This window comes from Hylobates moloch, unplaced genomic scaffold (genome assembly GCF_009828535.3).
Source record: "Hylobates moloch isolate HMO894 unplaced genomic scaffold, HMol_V3 SCAFFOLD_10, whole genome shotgun sequence".
In the NCBI taxonomy this organism is placed as follows: domain Eukaryota; kingdom Metazoa; phylum Chordata; class Mammalia; order Primates; family Hylobatidae; genus Hylobates; species Hylobates moloch.
Genome location: NW_026652285.1, coordinates 65,912,643 through 65,933,228, shown reverse-complemented (window position 1 = coordinate 65,933,228; position 20,586 = coordinate 65,912,643). Strand labels below are relative to the sequence as shown.

At 44.1% G+C, this 20,586-nt stretch overlaps 1 protein-coding gene across 4 annotated transcripts in view; it reads right to left on the bottom strand.

The window, feature by feature from the left end:
• The window catches only part of FAM120A (family with sequence similarity 120 member A), a 114,827-nt gene that overhangs the window by 66,315 nt on the left and 27,926 nt on the right, over window positions 1-20,586 (bottom strand). For all 4 annotated transcript variants that reach the window (XM_032164559.1, XM_032164560.2, XM_058445449.1 and 1 more), the window contains exons 4-5: window positions 2,588-2,716; window positions 1,291-1,387 (exon numbers count right to left, since the gene is read on the bottom strand). In XM_032164559.1, the coding sequence (XP_032020450.1) occupies window positions 1,291-1,387; window positions 2,588-2,716 (226 nt within the window). The remainder of the gene's footprint in view (window positions 1-1,290; window positions 1,388-2,587; window positions 2,717-20,586) is intronic.

Below are 20,586 nucleotides of genomic sequence, written 5' to 3'. Positions count from 1 at the left end.
AAACATTACTTTGGCTGCTGGGAAAAAAATGGATTGCAGGGGAGCAAGAGACCAGCCAAGAGCCCCACTGGGAGGCTGCTGCCATTTACTGACCTCACAGTGGAGATTCAGCCACTCCATGCCCATCTCCAGGTTACAAGCCCTACCTCCTTTATTACAGGGCATCGGCACAAGCCATGTTTCCCTGTCTATCACCCAGCCACATACATAGGCAGCCAAAGCCAGTGCCATGCCTCTGATCTCCAATGCTCAGTTCCTAGCACACAGCAGACACTATGCTTGAATAAATGAAAGGTGCAGCTCTTAAGGCCACTTTCCATCTTGGAATTAGTCTTCTCAAATAAATAAAAAGTCTCCTTCCAGTAAGAGTCTCTTGAACATGCAATCATTCTTGTGTTAACTTATATGAAGCAAACAACACAATTTAAACAAGAGTTGGGGTCTATTTCTCATACTTCTACTTACAGTCTAGTGCTTTATAACCTCCATAAGACATTCAATATGAAGCAGGCTTCAGGCTAACAGCTTATAAATATTTTTATTTCCCAATTTCAAATCTCTGAATTAACTTTTGGTCTTTTGCAGGCTGAACGTAGTGGCTCATGCCTGTAATCCCAGCATTTTGGGAGGCTGAGATGGGCAGATCGCTTGAGGCTAGGAGTTCGAGACCAGTCTGGCCAACATGGTGAAACCCCATCTCTACTAAAAATACAAAAATTAGCTGGGCGTGGTGGCGCATGCCTGTAATCCCAGCTACTCAGGAGGCTGGGGCACAAAAATCACTTGAGCCTGGGAGGCAGAGGTTGCGGTGAGCCGAGATCACGCTACTACACTCCAGCCTGGGTGACAGTGCAAGACTCTGCTCAACAACAAAAAAGAATTAAAAAAAAAAAAAAAAAAGGCATGGGTCAAGAAAAGAGAGACTACAAATACACTGCATTTATGAAATTACTTGCAGTTGTGGAGGCCCTTCTATGTCCTCAGGCAATTCTGTATTTAGAAGCGAGTGTCTCAGAGCTGCCAAGACGTCAACATCCCCTCAACCTGCTGCCTCATCTGCACAATGCCCTCTGATTCTTCTTCATCCTACGAAGGCTGTTAAGTTCTCTTCCTCCTCAATATTTTCAGGGATTGCTACTGAGTCTGCCCAGGAAGTTTGGCTATACTTACTGGCATAACTACAGAAAATCATGTTTCAAAAACATAAACCTACAAGATTATATGGTGAATATTTAAACCTATTTGGATTATCACATGGTCAATATTGATCACGGGCTTTTATTTACTTACCTAAGTAATGTGGTGGATGAAATGACATAGGCTTACTAGTCGCTGAATAATATCCAATTGCTCTCTTAAATCGAATAACTTTGTCATCTGTTCTAGACTGAAATAAAGGCAGGAAAACCTTCATAAATTAGTGTGCCACTGGTCATGTGTATCACAATGTTTTTTATAATTCAGCACATGTATAATATTCTACAGCTTGTCAAGTTAGAGAAGAATTTTGAATGACATTAAAACTTTCAGGGAAAATCAATAGATTACTACAAAAGAATCAAACCAAACATGAATTCTTTTAAAGCAATGTAGTCACAAGAGCAGAACCCCGACGTGGTAGTCAGGGCCCTGGGTTCTAACTCTAAGACTTCCCTGACTTCCACTCTGCTCGGTCTCTGGTCCTGCCCAGAGAGGAATCTCAAGCCATCTGTACCAAGGGAACGGATGGCAGTGACAGACTGGGGATGTGCCTGCCCAGGGTTTCAGCTCTCTCTTTTTCTTCTGAGACGGAGTCTCGCTCCTTCGCCCAGGCTGGAGTGCGGTGGCGTGATCTCCGCTCACTGCAGCCTCCGCCTTACGGTTTCAAGCGATTCTCCTGCCTCAGCATCCCGAGTAGCTGGCATTACAGGCACCCACCACCATGCCTGGCTAATTTTTGTATTTTTAGTAGAGACAGGGTTTCACCATGTTGGCCAGGCTAGTCTCAAACTCCTGACCTCGTGATCCGCCTGCCTCGGCCTCCCAGAGTGTCGGGATTACAGGCGTGAGCCACCGTGCCTGGCTGCGTTTCAGCTCTCTAGAGACACAGCAGGAGTTTCACAGAGCCTTGCCTATTCTACTGATGCCAACTTGTTGGCACACCTACTTCCCCAAAAAAGAAGAAAATCCCTGACCATCACCTGAAGAAAGCAGACAATCAGAGATTCATAATGCCATATGACTGACTTGATATAGTTCATGTTCTGAAAACTCTGAAATACAGATCCTATTAAGTTAAGATCGAGAACTTACGAGCAGGAGACCTCACCAACCGTCTAACTGAATCTCCCTCCCTTTATTCAGCCTGGAAAAGCTGGGTAAAGTGGCTGAGACTTCCTGGCTGGCAGGGAACATGACCAGGCTACCTCAGCCTCTGGCCTTGCAACCTGCAGCTTTCTTCCAGTGGCCTAAGCAAGAGCTCTCAGATCCATCCAGTCAGCTTGCACCCTCAAGTCCCCTTCTTCCAAACCTGGCCACACCACTACGCAAAGTCGTATCCCATGAATCTGTTGTTTTTGTTGGGGTTTTTTGTTTTTTTTTTTTTTACCTGCGAATGCTGGAAAACATCTTTAGCTATCGCATCCAAGTCAGAGGTGTCCTGAATGTTGCGTACATAGTCAGCAACGGCTTTGATCACTACGTCGCAAGGTGGCAAGACCAGCTGGTGGGCCCGAACCTGAGAAAACAAACGCAGGTGTCAACAGTGGATGGTGAGCAACCAGAACCAGGCTAATCTGAATGCAGGAGCCAGAAATTCCAACAAGGAGCTACCATCTAAGATCTTATCAGTGCCTGATGATTATCCACCTGTGAGATCTTGGCCCTAAGACTTTCCTAAGCCGTTCACATTCTGAAGCTCAAGAACGGGATTTTCCTTTCAGTGGACGAAATACAACTCAGCTGCTTAAACTGTGTTGGGTGAAAAGAGCATCTGACAGCCTTCCACCACTTCTGAGAAGTCCAAGACTTGTTTGCAATTAATTCCAACGCCAGGACCTGCATCCATAACAAGCGAAGCACAAAGCAGCCCAGAGAGAAGGCCTGGAGCCACCATTCGCTCCCTTTCTTTCAACAGCAACCAACAAAGATGAAGGCCTGCACCAGTAGGATCTTTAGATTAGAGCCCAGGACTCCTTGAAACTGTAAGCAGAAATGCAGTTACCAAGTCCTTGAATCCACCTTCAAAGGCCAACTTCAGCTCCAACTGGAGAAAAATGGTATCACTGCCTGTTGAGGGGCATGTTTGAGGAAAGTGACAAAGAATATCAAATAAAGCGTAGGAACATCTCATTAGCCAAAAACAGCTGATACTAGAAAAACGTAAGTTAACAGGTTGAAAAAGACTAGCCACCTAATAAGAGCTTTATTGTAGGCAAGACAATGACTTCCCAAAGCTGTCCACATCCTCCTCTCCAGAACCTGCGAATATGCTGCATTACGTGGCAAAACTCAATGAAGGCTGCCTGTTAGCTGACCTCCAAATAAGAATCCTGTCCTGGATTAACAAGCCCAAGGGAATCACAGGGTCCTCGAAATGTGGAGAAAGGAGGCAGTGATGCAGCATGACAGGGCCTCAGATGCTCGAGGCTGGACAGGCCGGGATCCTCCCGAGAGCCTGCAGAGGGACCAGCCCTTGTATGTTAACATACAAGGAAATGAATGTTGTCTTCATGCCTGCTGACACAACATTCATTCCACATCCCATAATGGATAAAGGAGTAATTTTGACACTCAAATGTTATTATTAAAGAAATACATTTCATCAGGATAGAACTGCCATAGAAAATGACTCTTCTGATGCATCTGGGCTAAGCACATTGAAAACCTTCTGGACAGAATTCACTACTCTAGTAAGTGAATGCCATTAAGACCATTCATGATTCATGGGAGGAAGTCAAAATATCAACCTTAACAGGAGCTTGGAAGACTTGGTTGATTCCAACCCTCGTGAATGGCTTTGAGGGGGTTCAAGACTTAAGTGGAGGAAGTCACTGCAGATGTGGTGGAAATAGCAAGAGAACCAGAATTGGAAGTGGAGCCTGAAGATATGACCAAAATGCTGAAATCTCATGATAAATCCTGAATAAATGAGGAAGTACTTGTTATGGACAAGCAAAGAAAGCGCCTTTTTGAGATGGAATCTACTCCTGGTGAAGATGCTGTCAAAGATATCAAAATAAAAGCAAAGGATTTAGAATAGGACATAAGCTTAGTTGATAAAGCAGTGGCAGGGTTTAAGATTAACTCCAATTTCATAAAACATTTCTACTGTGGGTAAACTGCTATCAAATAACATTGCAGGCTATAGAGAAATCTTTCATGAAAGGAAGAGTCAATTGATGTGACAAACTTGAATGTTGTCCAATTTCCTGAAACTGCCACAGCCACCCCAACCTCCAGCAACCACCACCCTTATCAGTCAGCAGCTATCAGCAAGACCCTCCACCAGCAAAATGATTCCAACTCGCTGTAGACTCAAGCGATCATAGCATTTTAAAGTATTTTTGATTAAGGGATGTACCTTGTGTTTCGGACGTAATGCCATTACACACTTAATAGACTACAGTACTGTGTAAACATTTCTATTATATGTACTGGAAAACCTAAAATTGACATGACTTCTCTATCATTCCCCTCCAGGCCCCTGCTCTCAAAGGCTCCATGTATGTCACAAGGCGGCTGCAGAACAGCAGAGTCCCCTTTGGTAAGTGCCTCGGCCTTTCCAAATCTCTGTGCATGAGGAGTGCACAAAACAGGGACATGTTCCAGTGAGTTACAACGGTGTATTAGGTTACTGTTATTTTGTTGTTGTTGAGGATCATGATGGTATATTAGCTAACATATCTTAGCTAGGCACTCTTTTAAGCATTTTATGTATAGGACTGTATTAATTCTCATACATCTATCATGGCAGCCCTTGTTTGTGTTAGAGATGGTACCCTCCACAGGGTTCTGAGTGGTCAGTCGTGGCCCACAGGCCACTGGCAAGTGGTGGCAGACCCTTGGCAGCCACGGAGGGCCTGCTGCCCACCACACAATGCCTACTCAGCTGCTGCTGGCCCCCGTGTAGGCAGCAGTACTACTGATGTACAGAATCGTGGGACTAGTGCCAGTGAACCTATGGAAACCCTGGGTGATCTGGGCATGCACTGCTGTAGTGGCCTTCACGTTCATGACGCACAGTGGCAAGAAAAGAAGAGTCGGCCCAAAGGTATTCAGCCCAGGGTGAGGTCCATAGAATGGCGAGATCCAAGATGTGGCTAGCACTCCAAGCCTGTGGTGGCCTAATGTCGCCCATGCCAGAGGCCAGTCCTCGATCACTCCAAACCCCCTGCTTGAGGGTTCCAAATGAAACAAGCAGGTCTTCCTACCAGGACCTAGGTGAGCTTCTGAAAAGAGCACAGAAAAGCAGGCCTCCTGAATTTCCCCAAGTGACTGAACAAAGCAGGTCCCACATGCTTCACAGCATGATGGAGAAGATCTTCTGGGGCAAAGCACAGATCATCTGAATGACAGCACTGACCACTGGCAACCTGCAGAGCTTCCCAAGAAATTGTGAGACGGAAACAATGCTTGCAGACAAGAAGGGAAAGATAAAAAGGCCGGAGCAGGCAAAGACGGTAATGGAACAGGCCATGAATGTTGCAGTGAGGCGAATGACCTCCCTGTCCCATACCCCTCCAAGCATCCTGCATCAGCTGGAGAGCAGTAAAGACCACGTGAAGGATGAAGACTTGGCAATGGAGGGGAACAGGAAAGCAGGATATGGTGGTCCCCTAGCACCCCGGCTACAAGTTCCTCCGAAGAATATGGATAGTGACAGTGACTTAGGTGCATCCTTCAAATGTCCTGAAGGAAAGACTGAAGCAACAAATAAGCAATTGTGGGAAGAATTCCAAAGAAGTAAAGAACGCACAGCACAAATCCAAAGTCTGGCGAGAGGCCTCTCTGCAGGGCACAAGGGCACAGCTGGGGAAGGAGCTCGCAAAGCTGCAGCTGAAGCTTCCTGCTCTGCCTGAATTGCACTAAGAACCCGTGATGGGGCCTCAGTAGGAGTCCACGCAGGAGGACGCCTACTGCCTGGACCTCGATCAGAGACTTCGCAAGGTACGCTAGTACTTAAACCGCATGTATCAGACCTGCAACCGCTAGGAATTGAAGTAAGACACTTCCAGTTTTCAGAAGCAGATACTCTTCCACAAGAAAAGGGCCCAGGAAGGCTGGATGGCTGCCGGGCCCACTGAAAGAGCGCTCCAGGAGCTCCAGAAAGAAAATGACCACCACTACGGACAGAAGCTGGCTGACTGCGAAGCCAAGTTTCACCCTTTCCCGAGTGGCCCTTTGGCTCCTGGGACTCTGCCCAAAGCCCACAGGGCCTGAAAGCCCCCAGGGGGACAGTGGGCCCCCAGGAGGGAGGCAGGTCACCATGTGAGGGCTTGGGTACAGAGCACCTGCCTATTTGATTCTATTTCCCCTGTAGTTGGGTCCTGGACACTCAGAGACTCGGCAGAACATCAGCCGCTGCTGCTCCCTTTAGAGCACATTTGGGTACTCTCTTGTTAGTTTAGCTACCGTTCAAGAGTTGATGCTGAAACTGCTCTCACTCAAGTTTGATAGATAGCATTAGGCTTGTAAGGTACTGTTTATCAAATGAAGATTGTTTAATATAATTCTTACAAATATACTGATTCCACATCTTCGGGCCCTCCAAAATTATATAGGGTAAGTATTGTATTTTCATTTAGAGAAAGGGCCCCTCTTAACCTCAACATCATTGTGTTTGATATGGATGGGAAGGTTTAAAACAGAGACCATTTCTGATCTATGAGCTGTTATTTGAAAATAGTACATTAAATTGGCTAGAATAAACTTTGGTTTGAACACAATGCCAAAATACACTCAAAAACAAGGCCATACCACTCAAAGATCATATTTTTAATAGTTTGATCCTAACCTTTGTGGTTTAATTTAGGGAGGTGGACATTTTGCCACCATTGCTTCTTATTTTGCAACAGACAGCAGCACTCGGAGAGCTTGGGCCTTGCATAGCAAACGAGTCAGCCTCCCGGGCCAGAGCAGGCAGGAACAGCAACAGCCTTTCCCCAGAAGTAAAGAAGTTCATAGAGAACGTGCAGGGCCTCCTGTCTCCCAGGGGCATGTGCAGCCCATAACCATGGCTTACACCCAAGACACCACAAGTAACTGGGCAGCCCTGCTTCACTCCCATCCCACTTCAAAACAAAACAACAGAACCTGCTGCTTTTGTTCCTGTGGATATCCTTGTCATCACTATCCCCAGCCCTACAACATGCAGCTAAAAGATCCTTGAAGTGAATAGATGCTATAATTAAAGTGTCCCCTAAATCCTTCTGAGTGGCTCAGTAACATCTACTCTCTGGTTTAATGCTGAAAACACTGGCCCTTTATAATTTGCTGACCATGCAGCTGCCCTCCCCACCAGCCACCCTCCACCACCCCACTCCGCAGGCAGCTCTGAGCCTGTGCAGAGAAGCTTGCTTCCCTCCTGGATGGCTCCTAATCTAGCCTTCTAAATCCAGTCCAGGATGAGCTCCCTGACGTCTTCTTTAATCCTTAGGGTCAGGACCTGGTGTGCATTTGCTACCCACGTGCGGGAGGAGTCAGAGGTGCTGTCCTAAGGGCCTGGTCACATCAACAAACCCCACATGAGAAAGTGGCTGGAGACAGAAATGCAACACCACAGGGACATATGGATGGACTTTACAGGAGACATTTTAAATTGAAGAAGATAGATTGGATAGTTGTACATATATCTTTATTTAAAAATAACAGGGAATCTTGATACTAAAAGGTATTCTAGGATAAATCCTTTAGAAACTTGTTAAGTGTTTTAAAATGATAAAAGCATATATGTATGAGAAGTTAATTTATATGCTATCCATCTACATAACTCTATAAATACATACATATATATATATACACACCTATATAAACACCACACATGAAGGTAATTATCAATATACTTACAAGTGGGAAAAAAACACATCAAGACTTGTTTGTCCATGAAAAGCATCATCAGCAGTGTTGCTAAACTTTCCCTAAGATTCTAAAATAGCACATGGTTCATCTCATCACAGCAGTAACTATGCAGGAGGGTTAAAGTAATTTGTCCTTGCCTATTCATAAAAACAAAATTAACACTCAAACTAAACAAATGAAGTGTCTGCTGCTTAGAGACAGTGTATAAAATATTGTAAATTATGTCCCATTTATTTCCTCCTCTGCTTTCTTTAATCAGTTTTTTAAATCTTAGCCCAAAAACTTAACATTAAAAAAAAAAGTCAAATAAATTACGACATATCTAGAGCTAGAACCATATGTACATTCTATCTCTAAGGAGAGTAAGTAAACTTAATTAACAAGCAAACGCTTATGATCAATTGCTTTTTTCACATCACTGTGTAGCAATTTCACTAACTGTGATTGAAATTTTACCTGCTTTGTAGGTCAAGAAAATAATTTAGGGCTGGAAAAGACCTTTGAAAGATTCAACCTACCCCTTTACTTCCAGGCAGAATCATTAGATAATAAATAGATACTGTTTGGGTGGAAATTGATCATTGTCTCCATGCAAAAATATCCTCTTATGTGAAAGATTTTCACTTTTAGCATCATCTTTCCCCAAATCTCCTCATCATTTCCTACTGAAAAACATGTTCTGCAGTCTTCTAAACATCACTGACAGATGGATATAGCATGCAGGGCTTTGCTGAATGCAGAATGCCACCAAACCTGACCCAGGCAAGCATGCTGCAGGGCTATCTCCCTGACATATCACAATCCATGAGTGGTGGCGCCCCATTGTCACCCATTACAATCTCTTGTCCTTTGGCCACTCTTGACAGCCTTTGTTTTGTTTTTAAAAAAAAAAAACCTCCAAGAGGCTGCAATCTTGGAGTTGGGTCAGTGGTGTGGGCAGGGCACCAGCCTGGCCACACTACTGGGCCTGTTCCCCGAATGGGTCGTGCTGGGAGCACTGGCTGGACTTCTGCTGCGGCCACGCGGGGTGAGCCTCTGGCCTCATCTCCAAGCAGCTTGACAACCCCAGGCATAACTTTCAGAACAAGCAGTATGGGTTCTCACCAATCTATCTACCAGGCCCGTGTTAGGGGTGAAAAGTGGAGGCTGGCACCCATACTACATACTACAGGGACACAAAAGTCCATGGAAACCCTGTCAGGCACGTCCTCAAAGGGGACTTCAATGGGAAGCCCTCACTAAAGCTGCCTGGTGACTACTCCAGACAGAAAAGACCTTTGATGCTTTAGAGCCACTGATTTCAGTGAATTATTTCAGGCACTCAAGGGGAGTCTTAAGGAAGCTAAGAAACAACTACACTATAACAACATTTGAAATCCAAAGAAAACAATCTCTTCCTAGTTCCTGAAAGCAAAATAATAAATAATGTAGCCCCTGCTAAACAAGCATTTATTTATTTATTCACTGTTTTCTAATATTTCACTGCTTAAAAATCTGCAGTCTCACTCTTGGTTATATCTTTAAAATCAAACATTTTTTCTATAGATGTGAATTCGTTTAAATGAAGTTACCATGTAATATTTCCAACTGTTAAATCAAACCCAACATGCCACAGTACTCAAATGATTCAATAAAATCCAATATTCCTTTTAATGTAATATGTTGACTGAAAACTCTTTCAAAGCTCTCTAAAATGTACCACTAGACAGGATCATTTGACAGGGTCTGACCTAATCTCTAAAATCCACTTGGTCATATTCCTGTGGGATGTATAAGCTAATTAAATATACCATACAAAACTATGATTAAATGATTTTGAGACTGTTGGTGCCACTGCTCCCAAAGTGTCTCTCAGCTGCTCATTTAAAATGCAAATGACTATAAATGCAAGTTTCACAAAGTATCATTGCTGAAGCAGAACTGATCCACTTCATCACCAAGTGGAAAACAGCGAAGGGCAAGTACTCTGCATTTTGGCAATTTCAAGGAAGGGAAATGGAAGCTCGATTTGGTCAATATTCATTCATGGATGAGGCCTGTGCTAGAAAAGGAACACAGAACAACCCTTCAAATTTCCTGACTTCAAGAAACTCACATTCTTCTTGGTGACAAAATGTTGCCCCAGTCTAGGACACAGTGGAGCACAGGTCTGGGGGCTGAGGAGGGAGAAATGCTTCCTTGGTCATCCAAGGTGGGCAAAGCTCAAAGTGTAGTCCCCAAGAAACTGTCACCACCACAGTCCTTGGCCCCAGCAGTCTCTGCTTTTGACCAAGCCCTCCAAGCTACAGAATCACCAAATGCACCCTGCAGGCCCAAGGTTTTCTACTACAATAGTCAAGAGAAAGGAAAACACATAGACCCTAGAATTGTCAGATACCACCAATAGTCATGCTTTCAAATTTCTTGAAACGTTATGACACATATGAGTATTCTGTACACATTTGCCTAAAGATTTGAAAGGCTGTTAAAATGCAATTAATCACAAATAATGCTAAGTGTGATCGTCACTCCAAAGATGGAAACTGCTATGCACGTATACTGAAGTACCTAAAGGATTTAAACTGAACAAAGAAAAGTTCTTCATCCCATTTTACAGGCCTAGAGCCTAGGACGAAAAGGCAGGTAGGCCAGAGGTGGCTTCAGCTGTCCTACTGGAACCTGGGCTCCATCGTGCAGTGACAGGATCTCTTTACAAAAAAGTGCCACCAGTCCAAGGAGGAAACTGTAGTGTACTGTGGTCACCTTCCCTTCTTGGGGGAATACCTGTCATGTATTCTAATCGTTTTGAGAGCTGTGTACCCAGGCTGTGCCCTAAGGATGCATACTCCATTTAATCCTCACAACAACTCTATGAGTAGTCACTGTTAAAATCCCCATCTTATAGAGGAGCTTACTAAGTACCCACCACAGCCAACCAAGTGAGTGGCTGAGTGGACTCTACACACTTAGCCACAGCACTGTGGTCTTTTTATCTTCCATTCGAAATTGCGCCTTTTTTTAAGTGTTGAAATGTGCTTATTTAATGAAAAGATGGTAGACGGTGAATTCCTTTTTCTTCCAATATTCTTATTTAGAAAAATTAAGAGTTGGCAACACAACAGTAGTCTTCCAACTTTTTTTTTTTTTAACAGATACGTGGAATTCAAATCACTGCTACAGATGAAGAGAGTCACTGAGAAATTCTAAACAGGGGAATGATGAGATCAGACCTGAATTTAAACAGATCATTTTGTTAGCCATGTGGAAGACGGACAGCCGAGGAAAAGATCAGCAAAAGGGAGGGTCCATGGCTCCTGCATGAATCCCAGCAAGCAGTGACTGAAACAGAAGTAAGGAGAGGATGTGGCAATTCAGGAAATATCAAAGCAGACGCAGGAAGGGGAAGGATCAAAGATGACTCCCAAGTTCTACCTTGGATGACTGGCAGGGTCAGTGGTGGCACTAGGTGGCAAGCACAATACAGGAGGACAAGCCAATTTAGAGAAAATGAAGACATTTGTAAATCAGAAATGCCAAATCTGATGTGCAGGTGCAACATCCAAGTAGAGAGGACTGGGCGGGGAGCTCAGTGAAGGGGACTTGTCTGGAGAAATATATTTCATGGTAGCTGAGACTTCAGCACAGATCTGCCAGGAGAGTGTGAGAATCACAGTACAGATGGAACCCGTAGGAGGCAACAGAGGCGAGGAGGAAAAAAAGAAAGACTACAGAACACTGACATGTGGAAAGCCAGGCGGGAGGGTCCTGGTGAGGAGAGGAGGATTATGATGAGGCTGAAAACCATCCACAAGATCAGCTCACACAGGCATCCGTGGTCTTGACAAAAGCAATCTTATGACAATGAGATTAAAGAGAAGGAAGTTAAGCATTGGGGATGTGACAGGAGCTACCATTGGAGACACAAGATGGTAGTCAGAAGAACATGGGGCAGATCTGTTCATATTTACAACTGAGGGCCAAGAACCAAAAGAGAGGGAGAGATTACACAGAAGTCCCACTGGATGTGTTCAATGACAAACGCTCAAGAAGGCCAGGAATACTCTGGTGTCAGGCTAGAAAAGAAAGAAGTAAAAATGGGAAAATAAATGCGTATATGAGGAAAGAGAAGTTGAGGAGGACCATGCCTGAAGGTGTCAATATTCTGGCATAAAGAACCTGCTAAGAGAAAGCAGTGTGAAATTGAGCAGAGGCCCAGGAGAGAGTGATGAATGTCCACAGTAACTGGGAAGGAGAATAGAATGATACTGCCCACATGGAGGTGCTGCCTACAGTCAGACACCAGCATTTTTTAAATCAGTTTTACTGAAATACTTCACATGGAATAAAATCCATTAATTTTAGCATATAATTCAATGAGTTACAACACATGCCTCCAATAGTGTAACTACTATCACAATCAAGAAAATATCACATTCCCATCACCCCAGAGTCCCATTGTGTCCATTTCCCACTGCAGTTCCAGACAACCACAAGTCTACTTTCTATCACTATCACTATCATTTTGCCTTTTCTAGAGTTTTATATAAATGTGATCAGACAGATTTCCTTTGGGTTTGACTCTTTGCTTAAGATAACACTTTGGGATGCAAACTTATTGCAAAGATAAGTAGTATATTTTTAGATCATATATCTAATAATAGACTTGCATCTGGAATATATTAAAAATCCTTAGAATGCAGGCCAGGTGCGGTGGCTCATGCCCATAATCCCAGCACTTTGGGAGGCCGAGGTAGGTGGATCACTTGGGGTCAGGAGTTCAAGACCAGCCTGGCCAACATGGTGAAACTCCATTTCTACTAAAAATACAAAAATTAGCTGGGCATGGTGGCGCACACCTGTAGTCCCAGCTGCTCGGGAGGCTGAGGCAGGAGAATTGCTTGAACCTAGAAAGTGGAGGTTGCAGTGGGCTAAGATCATGCCACTGCACTCCGGCCTGGGCAACAGAGCGAGGCTCTGTCTCAAAACACAAAAACAAAAACCCTTAGAACTCAATGATGAAAAGACAAATAACCCAATTTTAAAATGAGCAAAGGATTTGAAGAGACATTTATCCAAAGAAGGTCTGAAAATGATGAATAAGCACAGGAAAAGATATTCAACATCATCAGTCATCAAAGAAATGCAAATCAAAACAAAAATGAGAAACCTCATTAAGCTCACTAAGATGGAGAAAATAAAAAAAATAGACAATAACAAGCATTGGTAAGGATGTGAAGAAATCAGAACCTTTACACGTTGCTGGGGGGAACGTAAACTGTGCAGCTGCTGTGGAAAACAGTTTGGTGGTTCCTCAAAAAGCTAAGCATAGGTCAGTTACAGTGGCTCATGCCTGTAATCCCACCACTTTGGGAAGCCAAGGCAGGCAGATCACTTGAGGTCAGGAGTTTGAGACCAGCCTGGCCAACATGGTGAAACCCCATCTCTACTGAAAATACAAAAATTAACCAGGCGTGGTGGCACACACCTGTAATTCCAGCTACTCAGGAGGTTAAGGCAAGCGAATCACTTGAGCCCGGGAGGCAGAGGTTGCAGAGAGCCAAGATCATGCCACAGCCTGGGCAAAGGAGTGAGACTCTAAAAGAGTGAGTCTCAAAAAAAAAAAAAAGAAAAAAGAAAAGAAAAAGAAAGAAAAAAAAATCTAAGCATAGACCTACTACATGACTCAGCAATTCTACTCCCAGCCATATACACATGGAAAATGAAAACATCCACACAAAAACTTATATACAAATGTTCATAGCAACGTTATTTATAATTGCCAAAAGGTACAAATAACCCAAGTGTCTACCAACTGATCAAGAGAGCAATAAAATGTCATATATTCACACAATGGTATATCATTCAGTCATTTAAAAAAAAAATGCAGTAGGCTGGGTGTGGGGCTCATGCCTGTAATCCCAGCACTATGGGAGGCCGAGGTGGGAGGATGCTTGAGGCCAGGAGTTCGAGACCAGCCTGGGCAACATGGTGAAACCCTGTCTCTAAAAAAAAAAAAAAAAATTAGCCCAGTGCGGTGGTACATGCCTATAGTCCTAGCTACTAAGGAGGCTGAGGCAGGAGGATTGCTTGGGCCCAGAAGTTCAAAGTTACAGTCAGCTATGATCGTGTCACTGACTGCACTCCAGACTAGGAGACAGTTTCTTTTCTTTTTTTTTTTTTTTTAAAAAAAAAAAGGAATAAAGTACAGATATATGTTACAACATGGAAGAACCTTGAAAGCACTATACTCAGTGAAAGAAGACAGACATAAAGACCACATGTTGTGTGATTCTATTTATAAATGTCCAGAATAGGCAAATCCATAGAGACAGAAGTCATATTAGTGGTTGGCCAAGGAGTTGTAGAGGGAAAGAAGTGGAGAGTGACTGCCGATGTGGACGTGGCTTCTTTTTCGGGTGACAGGGGCTAGAGTCTCAAAGACACAGCAAGAGGGCCAGGAAGAGAAGTTGACCCTGGGCAAGGCCTGTGAGCAAGAGATATAAGAAACCAAGATGCTGGACATAGCTGGGACTGCTGCTGGCAAGCCCTCTGCTTCTTTTTATTTTTTGTTGAGATAGGGTCTTACTCTGTCACACAAGCTGGAGCACAGTGGCACAGATCAAGGCTCACTGCAGCCTCGATATCCTGGGCTCAAGCAATCCTTCCACTTCAGCCTGTCAAGTAGTTGGGACTACAAGGGCATGCCACCACACCCAGCTAGGTTTTTGTTTTTTATAGAGATAGGGTCTCACTATGTTGCCCAGGCTGGTCTCGAACTCCTGAGCTCAAGTGATCCTCCCACCTCGGCCTCCCAAAGTGTTAGGATTACAGGCATGAGCCACCATACCCAGCAAAAGCCCTCTGTTTCTGACCAAGAATGTCTTGGAAGGAACTTGCCTGGCACCAAATCTGGTGCCAGATTTGGCTGGGCAGGGGGTGGTGCAGTTCCCGGGCAAAATGTCTTAAGGGTAATATTCTCTAGGTTGAGGAGCCCTCAGTGTACAGTTAGCGTGCAACAACAGTGTCTGATCTGCCATGAGTGGAAGGGGGAGACATAGGACTAGGACTACGACACAGCACTAATTCACACATGCGTCACCATGGCATTCAGAGGAAGGTGAATATGCTAAGCAGAAAGTGATGGAGAAAGCCTGGTTAGAAACAGGGCTGACGTTATGAACTCACAGGGTGGGAAATAAGCTAGAAAATGTTTACACACTTATTTTGAAGACTGACATTATGCTGCTTATTTAAAATAAAACTAGAGCATTCTAGGTCTAAGCACAGTTAGCAGGCCAGGCGCAGTGGCTCATGCCTGTAATCCCAGCACTTTGGGAGGCCGAGGCAGGTGGATCACCCGAGGTCAGGAGCTTGAGACCAGCCTGGCCAACATGGTGAAACCCCATCTCCACTAAAAATACAAAAATCAGCCAGGCGCCTGTAGTCCCAGCTACTTGGGAGGCTGAGGCAGGAGAATCACTTGATCTCAAGAGGCAGAGGTTGCAGTGAGCCAAGATCACGCCACTGCACTCCAGCCTGGGTGATAGAGCAAGACTCCATCTCAAAAAATAAATAAATAAATAAATAAATAAATAAATAAATAAATAAATAAATAAAAAATAACAATAATAAAGCACAGTTAGCAAAGACACTATTACTGAGCTTCTCTTTGCTTGCTCTACTCCAGGTCTCTCTCCCAGAGATACCGTAAGTGCCAGCACTACCAACACGGTATCTTTCAGATCCCATTCAGACTGTCTTGTCTTTCCCTTGCTGGCCTCTGTTCTGCTCCTGCTGGCAGGGTCATCCATTCCAGGTCAATCAGGAAGAATTCTGCTTGGCAGTCCCACTCACTCCATGGGAGGAGCCAAACTAAAAGCAATCCTGTAACAAGGAAGGAGCATAAACCTCCCACAACTTGTATCCCTTTCTTCCCAGCAATATGACTGGAGACCTACTCCTAATCTGTGAAAAAAAAGACAGAAGCCGGGTGTGGTGGTGCACACCTGTAGTCCCAGCTACTTGGGAGGCTGAGGCAGGAGAAGGAGAATCACTTGAGCCCAGGAGTTTGCGTCTGTACTGCACATGATCACACCTGTGAACAGCCACTGCACTCCAGCCTGAGCAACAGAGCAAGACCCTGTCTCTTAAAAAAAAAAAAAAAAAAAAAGAGAGAGAGAGACAGAAAAACTATTCTTGAGCCCCAAGAGATTCCAGCAGATTCCTCAGAATTCTAAGCTTTCCAGTTTTATTTTAAAACAAACAGGGAACAGAGAAGAACACAGACTGGAAGATATAAACAAGCAGAAATTCTTTTGAGTTCAGTTTGTATTTTAAATTATTTCATTTAACAACCCCACATATAAATTAAAAGGAGCAAATAATAAACTTCTTATTAAATGCAGGTTTTCAAGACTTAAAAGCTCAAAATCCAGTACAATGAATCTGTATACATTAACCATTAAGAACATTTAGCTAATGTCACATGCATGATGCATCACATGCATGATGATGACCACAATGATGACCACTACTAGCAAGACAGACATTTTTATTACACTTCGAAGGATCAAATATCAATCTGTCTAAAGTGGTTATCTCCGAGAAGTGGGATTGTAAGTACCTTTCATTTTCACATCACGTATTTCTGTACTGATTAAATTGTTTCTTATTATTTTTATAATAAAGAGAATTTTTAAAAAGATAACATACGCTTCTAGTTAAGACAGTAAAAATGCAATAGAAATATGAAGACTACAAAGATTAACAAAATCAGAGGGTTCAGTCAAACTACCTCATCTTGCCTGTCTCTCTCTTTTTCCCAATAGACTATGTTTAAAAAAAAAAAAGAAACAGAAGAATGTTTTTAATTTACTTACCTTTCAGGCCCCTAACATTATATTTTCTAAAGCTAAATAAGTACTTAGATTTTAGGAAGTTTTTCTCAGCTCCTACTAAACTATTATAACGACTTATTAAGAAAAAAATACATGAAGTGAACTTCAGTTAACACTAACATGTAAGGAGAAATTCCTTCTTTGGAGGGTTCACAGAATCAGAACTACCCCCTCCTGCTATGACAATATAGGTGAAAGTCCATCTTTCTATTTATTTACTGTTTATACCCAACTTAATTTTTTAAAAAAAGATTTCAGAAAGATCAAGTCATCTGATCACTGACCTAGCTCCAGCAAGGGTACATGGTATATGCCACACACAATGAAGCCTCAAAGTGCCTGAAATGCTATAGCTCTTCTTGGACAGAAGCTGGCTCCAGGCACTGCATGAGACCTACCGGGACCTCTAGCCCTAGTCCGGAGACAGGCACCATGCACAGCGGTCACTAGGACCACAGGCTGGGCAGCAGCTGCAACAGCCACCCAGGTGTCCATCTGGGAAGCCCAAGAGAGAGGACTGTTCAGTTCCTCTTTGTCTCAAAGAGCCCTGAGCTACTACTAGACTGGCCCACTGTGGGGTCTGCTGTGCGTTCCAACCCTGGAGGTGACACAGTCCCTGCGATGAGAAGGCCAGACTGACAGCCCTACCATCGTTGCTCCTGGAGATCCTGATGCTACCCTCCTCGCTACTCTCTCAGAGCCAGACCCAACTGCTGGCCCTAAAGGACATTTTTTTAAAGTACCACTCAACGACTTCTGGTTGAAGACAATCAGATATAAAAAATATAGTTAAAGATACCCCTGGGTAAAATTCAAGGTGAATGGCCGGGCACAGTGGCTCATGCCTATAATCTTAGCACTTTGGCAGGCCGAGGCAGGCAGATTGCCTGAGCTCAGGGGTTTGAGAACAGCCTGGGCAACGAAGTGAAACCCCGTCTCTACTAAAATACAAAAAATTAGCTGGGCATGGCAACAGCGTGTACCTGTAGTCCCAGCTACTAGGTAGGCTGAGGCAGGAGAATTGCTTGAACTCGGGAGGCAGAGGCTGCAGTGAGCTGAGATCGCACCACTGCACTCCAACCTGTGCAAGGGAGCAAAACTCCGTCTCCCAAAAAAAAAAAAAAAAGGAGGTGAATCTAAAAGTTTTCTTGATACAGCCTCACAGATTGCCCCTGGTATACGGGTGCCTCAGGGAAAGATAATGCTGGTAAAAGATCACCAAAAAAAATAAGTGAAATCAGAGTGGTAAGGTGATAAATACACAAAGACATTTAAATCAAAAGGAAGAAATGCTAGGGCTAAGAATTAGAGGGAGCTCCTAAGATGATGCAGAAGAAAGCAAGAGGAGTAGTACTTTAGGGGAAGCTCCAAGAGAGGATCATACAGAGAAGACGGCGTTCCATGAATGAGGGTGCAGCCTGGCCCAGGACCCAGCCTGGCCCTAGGATAACCAGCTGATGGGGTCAGAAAGGGCTGAGGAAGGACAAGTACTTCTAGGTGAGGCTCACCACACAGAGAAGGGGTCTTTCAAAAAGACTGGGAACTGCAGTGTAAACAGAGTAAAACTGACTAAACCTAACTAGAAAGTAGAACTGCTGGTAGTGAAGTCTCAGGAAAGGATCAGCCCACATAAAATCTGCAAGCTGGAGTGTCCCAGACAAGGAGGCAGAAGGAGCTCAAAGGGCTCAGTGGTTGGGAATACTTGGCCATCACAAACAACTGGCATGGATGGAAACTCAAAATATATGAAACTGAATATGAAGTTCAGGAACACAAAAACCATTAAAATGAATACAATGACCTGAAACTAAACAGGTCCAACTTAAATGTTATTATACCCAAATACGAGGTCAATAGAATGTAGAACACCCAAGTGACAAAAAGCCTTCTGCAAAGTGTTCTAAAAACCCAAGATTCAAGAAAACCAGAGGCAACAAGAAATTATGTTTTTTAAAAAAAATAAAGCCAGCAAACATCTACAAAACATTTTTAAAAATTAAAACAACAAAATGCCCACCCAAAATAAAAAATTCCCGTAACCAGTTAGGACACAAAATCATACAATTTTTAAAACCCCAAAAAGCACATTTTGAAAAACTGCTCACTTAGCACGTGTCTACAGCCAGGGGGCCCTGCCTAGGGTGGACTGCCACAGCCGCAGGCCCCCTCTGATGAGTACGGGCCACATCAGCTATGCAGGGCACCCACAGGCTCACTAAACCTTATGACCAGGCAGACCGAATGGCCGGCCACTCCCAGGGCACAGGAGGAGGCAGGCATGGGGGCACCACCTGAAGGGACACAGAGGCTGGGCTTGGGACTGGAGCCCATGCTCTGCAGGCTCAGCTCTCTGGGTACCAGGCTGCCTGACACCTTCCATTTCTCTCATGCAACATTGCCAGCCACACCAAAACCATGAAAGGAGCACAGCGGCCCAGAGCAACACAAGCAGTGGGAGCCTCTTCGAAAGACCAATACGCATCCAGCCCACTTTTCATTACTGTAAATACAATCACGAATCTTCCTAATTATAACACTGAGTCCAAAAACACATTGAAAGGATATTCAATGTATTTTCCTTATTAAAGATATGACCTTTTTAAGAAATATTGCCTGGCTGGGCGCGGTGGCTCACGCCTGTAATCCCAGCATTTTGGGAGGCCGAGGTGGGTGGATCATGAGGTCAGGAGATCGAGACCATCCGGGCTAACTCAGTGAAACCCCGTCTCTACTAAAAATACAAAAAATTAGCCGGGCAAGGTGGCAGGCGCCTGTAGTCCCAGCTATCGGGAGGCTGAGGTAGGAGAATGGCCTGAACCCGGGAGGCAGAGCTTGCAGTGAGCCGAGATCGCACCACTGCACTCCAGCCTGGGCAACAGAGCCAGACTCCATCTCAAAAAAAAAAAAGAAAAAAGAAAAAAAGAAATAGTGCCATTGGAAAAAATTTAAATGAGCGAGGAAATGAGATGCACTCCTGGAATGCCTTCCCCATTGTTTGGGAGGCATTCCACGAGTGTATCTCAACTCTTCCAGGTATATAGAAGATTCTCTTATGTTTCCAATCAAACAGAGTAACTTACTTACAGCAAAGTAAGATAAACGCAGCCTCAGGCTTGGGCGCCTGTGCAGCCCTGGGGTTTTACCCACCCTGGCCCAACCTGCTCTGTATCATCTGCTGCCAGGCTCCCTGCTCTGCAGGACCTGGGCCTGGGTAGAGACAGAGGTCGCACTCCAGCCCAACCTCTACGCATCTCCAGGACTACAGTGAGGAATCTCAACAGCAGGTCTCCCGAGGAATAGGGAGTAACACATAACTCTTGTTTTCTTTCTCTCATTATAGAATTGACCACGTCTTAGAAGATACCTGACCCCTAACCCCATCCTACAATTTTACATGTTACATGAAATGGCCCAAGTGTTCTGAACATAAATGAAATAGTCTTTGCATCTAAACCTAAGAAATTCGATGCCCACCTTACTAACAGCTCTTAAGGTTACCACTGAGGTATGAAAAAGTCACCTTACATCCTATTTCATACTGTCTTCTACCAATTTTAGGTTCTAAGTATGTCTAACATTGCATTCATAATCTAGTAATAAGCACGATCTACTACTAACTAACAAGGCAGGACAAAACAGAATTTGGCTCCCA